The following is a 4,046-nucleotide window of genomic DNA, read 5'->3' on the forward strand; positions in this document are numbered from 1 at the left end:
CGGCGGTGTCCGAGGAGCCGCTGCACCGACCGTGAGTCCGGGCTTGCTGCAGCTCCTCGCCGGGGGGGGGGTCTCCAGCGATGGCGGGGGCGGCGGCGACGCGAGTCCTGGGTTCCGCGGCCACGGGGTCACCCCGCACCCCCAAGCCCGGGAGGGGACACTCGTCCCTGCCCGCGGCGACCTCCCCCAGCTAACGGCAGCCAGTCGCCTGGGTTTCGGTCCTGTCCCCAGCTCAGCGCCGGGAGGCACAGCCCTGGCCCTGTCGCCGCGGGGTGCGAAGAGTTGGGGAGACGCCAAGGCGGGAGGTGCTCTTAACTGTCGGAGAACTTGGAGCCGCGGCGCGTCCCGGGGCCCTGCCCGGGAGGGAGGAGGCGGGACGGGAGCGGGGAGATGCGGGCTAGGGATGACATAATGCGTTTAGGACGCCGCGGCGGGAGCGGCTGGCGGGGCGGGAGTGAGGACGCGGCCAATGGGAGAGTTCTTTCGCCGAGTGGCACTTTCTTCCTGCATTCTCAGGGCATGTCATGTAGTTAGAGATGGAAGTGGCAGTAACCAAATCTGAAGCATTCCCTGCGACTGGTGAGCTGAAATTGGTCTGCAGGAATTTGAGTGAGTTGTGGGTTGGTTGTCAAGTAAGCAGTGAGCTGGTGAGCTGCTTAGATGGAGAGTATTGACAAGTGAGAAATAATTACGTTGACTCGAATGTTAGTAAGAGGTGACCAGAGTTTCTTGCGGGCATGAGGGTAAATGAGCTGTACTTTTTACCAGTATTGACGTCGAGCTTGTTGGAACTTGGGGTGTCTGCAGGCTCCACGGACATCTCAGGTGTGTAAAAGCGCTTCTGTTTGCTTCATTGAGGCATCGGTTAGTTTTTGGAAGGTGCGGTCTCTGCTGCCTTGTGCTTGGGAGAGTTTTTGAAACAGAAAAAGAGATGCTAATCACATCTTTTAGCAGGCCCCAGGGCTTTCCCTGAAAATCTTTGTGTGCCGAGTGCTGAGCGGAGGTCAGGAGTGCTCTGCTGGGCGGGCCTTTCACTCATGGTCTGGATGTGTATGCATGGCCTTTGATTAGGACAGTTTTTAGAAAGCAGCCCCTCAAAGAATCTTAGTGTGTTAAGACTGATTCATTTTTAGTCACGTGTCTTGTTTTGTTTCGGTTATGATCCTTGCTTTGTCCTGAGAGTTTTATTAGGAAATGAGGATTTGAGGGGAAATAATGGCTTCTTTGTTAGAATAAAACTTAGAATCAGTTTTTCTTATAGAAGGTGAAAAACCTGTTGGATACTTGGAGGAGTTTTTAAACAATTTGACATACCTCTGCTTCAGGTACATGCTAATCATTCCAGAGTTTTGTTAACAATGTCTCTCCAGGAGGTGGGTGTCATAGAAGTTCACACATTGCTGTTTCCTGTGAAAACACTAAGCAAGGCTCTGGGTGAGAAGGAAGATGTTACTGTTGGGCAGCGTCAGACACTTAATCATTCTAAACGTTTGCCCTTTCTTCCTTATGCTCCTTTGACATAATTTGAATTTGCTTATCTTCAGAATATGAGTATCGAAATTTTCTTTGCAGTCTTGACAAAGTAAATAGGTTTTGTTTCATTACTTTAAGGTAGTGCATGAGGACCTTATTTTAAAATTTTAATGTATTATTTTTGCTTAAGAAATATATTAACATGACACAATTTCAAAATTTCAAAAGCCTAATGATAACTAAAATATCTCCCTCTTAGCTCTCCCTTCTCAGTACCTAACTTTGTCTCCTGAAGCAGCACTGTTATACTTCCTCATGTGTCTTTTCAGATATAATCTACGCCTATATTAAGATAGATTTAAGATTATTTTAAAACAGTAACAGTTTAGTAACTTTTAAAGATTCTTGGCATCCTCTAAAATCAACTGCATTAGGCTTTATTGTAGTTATTTTTATTTTTTTGTAGAGACAGAGTCTCATTTTGTCGCCCTTGGTAGAGTGCTGTGGCGTCACACAGCTCACAGCAACCTCCAACTACTGGGCGTAGGCGATTTTCTTGTATCAGTCTACTGAGTAGCTGGGACTACAGGCACCTGCCACAACACCTGGCTATTTTTTTGTTGCAGTTTGGCTGGGGCTCGGTTTGAACCCACCACCCTCGGTATATGGGGCCAGCTCCCTACCCACTGAGCCACAGGCGCCGCCCAATTGTAGTTATGTTATTTTTTTTGAGACAGAGTCTCACTGTGTTGCCCTTAGTAGAGTGCCATGGCGTCTCAGCTTACAGCAACCTCCAACTCTTGGGCTTAAATGATTCTCCTGCCTCAGCCTCCCAAGTAGCTGAACTATAGGCACCCAGGCCCAAACCCGCCAGCCTGGGTGTATGTGTCTGTGCCCTACCCACTGAACTACGGCGCTGCCTCAATTGTAGTTATTTTAAATAAAGTTCATGCATATATGTCTATGTATTTTGCTGTTGAGAAAGCAGGTATTCATTAATTTTGTGTAACTCACTGCTCGCAAGTTTGAATCTTGGCGTTATTCTTCATTTGCTTCAACTGAAAAGTGCTCTTCCCAAAGTAAGATTGGCCAAGACAGTTTAGAAAGTATCTGTTCTGTTTTTATGGCTCTTGTGTGCAACTGTGGTGTCCATGGGGTTCACTTTAGGCATGAGGGACCGAGTTCTTTTCAACTGTCAGTCTGTGTGGGGTTGGCCACAGTCTCAGTGAGACTGGCATGCCTGGAAGGGGTCAACTGTGAGGCAGTTGATGTTTACCTTTATCTGCTTTCTCTCCTTCAGATTCAGATTCCTAACTTGTTTTTCTTGATTTTTTTTTTTTTTTTTTTTTTGAGCAGGGTTTTTCTGTCAACCTGGGGCTAGAGTGCACTGGTATTATCTGACTTGTAACTATTTATTCATCATTGAATATTTACTGAACACCTACTTTGTGCCTGGCACTGTTCCAGGTTCAGGGCTCAGCAGTGAACAAAGTTATACCCTCATGAAGCTTTTATCCTCGTGAGGGACACAAACACTAAGCAAGATAAGTAAAATATATAGTACGTTATTAAGTAAAGGAGGTGAGTGCTGTGTATGTAAACTTTAAAATAGGTGAAGGAGGAACAGCTAAGCAGATAAGGGGACTAGAATATGTCAGGGTTAATAATTGTTGACATTTTAGATAGGTGTCCAGGGAAGAGTCGCTGAAATGATAGCTTTTGATAAAACCTGAAGAGAGTAAGGGTCTAGCATGAGGGTGTATAGAGATGGGGTGTTCAGGCAAAGAGAACAGGTACAAAGTCCCTTGTTTGCAAGGATATCATTTTGGATGTGTGAATTGAGGGGAAGACTTGTAGTAAGAGACAAGGTCAGAGAGGTCAAGGGAATGCCAAGTCAGATCAACACTGCTTGCCTTGAAGGTAGCATACAGACATTGGCATTTATGTGAGGGAGATGGAATGTCATTGGAAGGTTAAAGCAGAGAAGTAGCATGATGTAAATTCCATTTTAACATGAACTTTGGCTAGGTCTTATGGTACATGCCTGTAATGCCACCTATTTGGGAGGCTGAGGTAGGAGATTGCTTGAGCCCAGTGTTTGAAGCTGCCATGAGCTGTGATCCCATCAGTGTACTCCAGGCTGGGTGACAGAGCAAGACTTCATCTTTAAAAAAAAAATCTAAAAATAACTCTCAAAATAGTGAAGTGGAATATGGCAGAAACCAGGAAACCTGTTAGGAAGCTGTTGTACTGCTGAGATGAGAGGATAGTGGATTCTGTTAGCGTTTTGGCAGTGGGCAAGGTGAGGAATGATTGGATTTCTAGGGTAGAACCGACAGTATTTGTTGATCTCTGCTAAGCATAGTGTAATTTAGCAGTAGTTGGTGTTATTAGTTAGGATTGTATTCAGCTGCAAATAACAGAAAATCCTGTTAGAATAGCTTAAATAGGTTAAGAGTTTATTAGAAGGCTCGGTGCCTGTGGCTCAAGTGGCTAAGGCGCCAGCCACATACACCTAAGGTGGCGGGTTTGAATCCAGCCTGGGCCCACCAAACAACAATGATGGCTGCAAC

At 45.8% G+C, this 4,046-nt stretch overlaps 1 protein-coding gene across 1 annotated transcript in view; it reads left to right on the top strand.

Moving 5' to 3' along the window:
• The window catches only part of HTT (huntingtin), a 152,692-nt gene that overhangs the window by 302 nt on the left and 148,344 nt on the right, over nt 1-4,046 (top strand). Inside the window, exon 2 of the mRNA XM_012812276.2 lies at nt 2-31. Within this exon, the coding sequence (XP_012667730.2) occupies nt 2-31 (30 nt within the window). The remainder of the gene's footprint in view (nt 1; nt 32-4,046) is intronic.

Source organism: Otolemur garnettii, unplaced genomic scaffold, assembly GCF_000181295.1.
Source record: "Otolemur garnettii isolate 467f Iridium unplaced genomic scaffold, OtoGar3 scaffold00198, whole genome shotgun sequence".
Taxonomy (NCBI): Eukaryota; Metazoa; Chordata; class Mammalia; order Primates; family Galagidae; genus Otolemur; species Otolemur garnettii.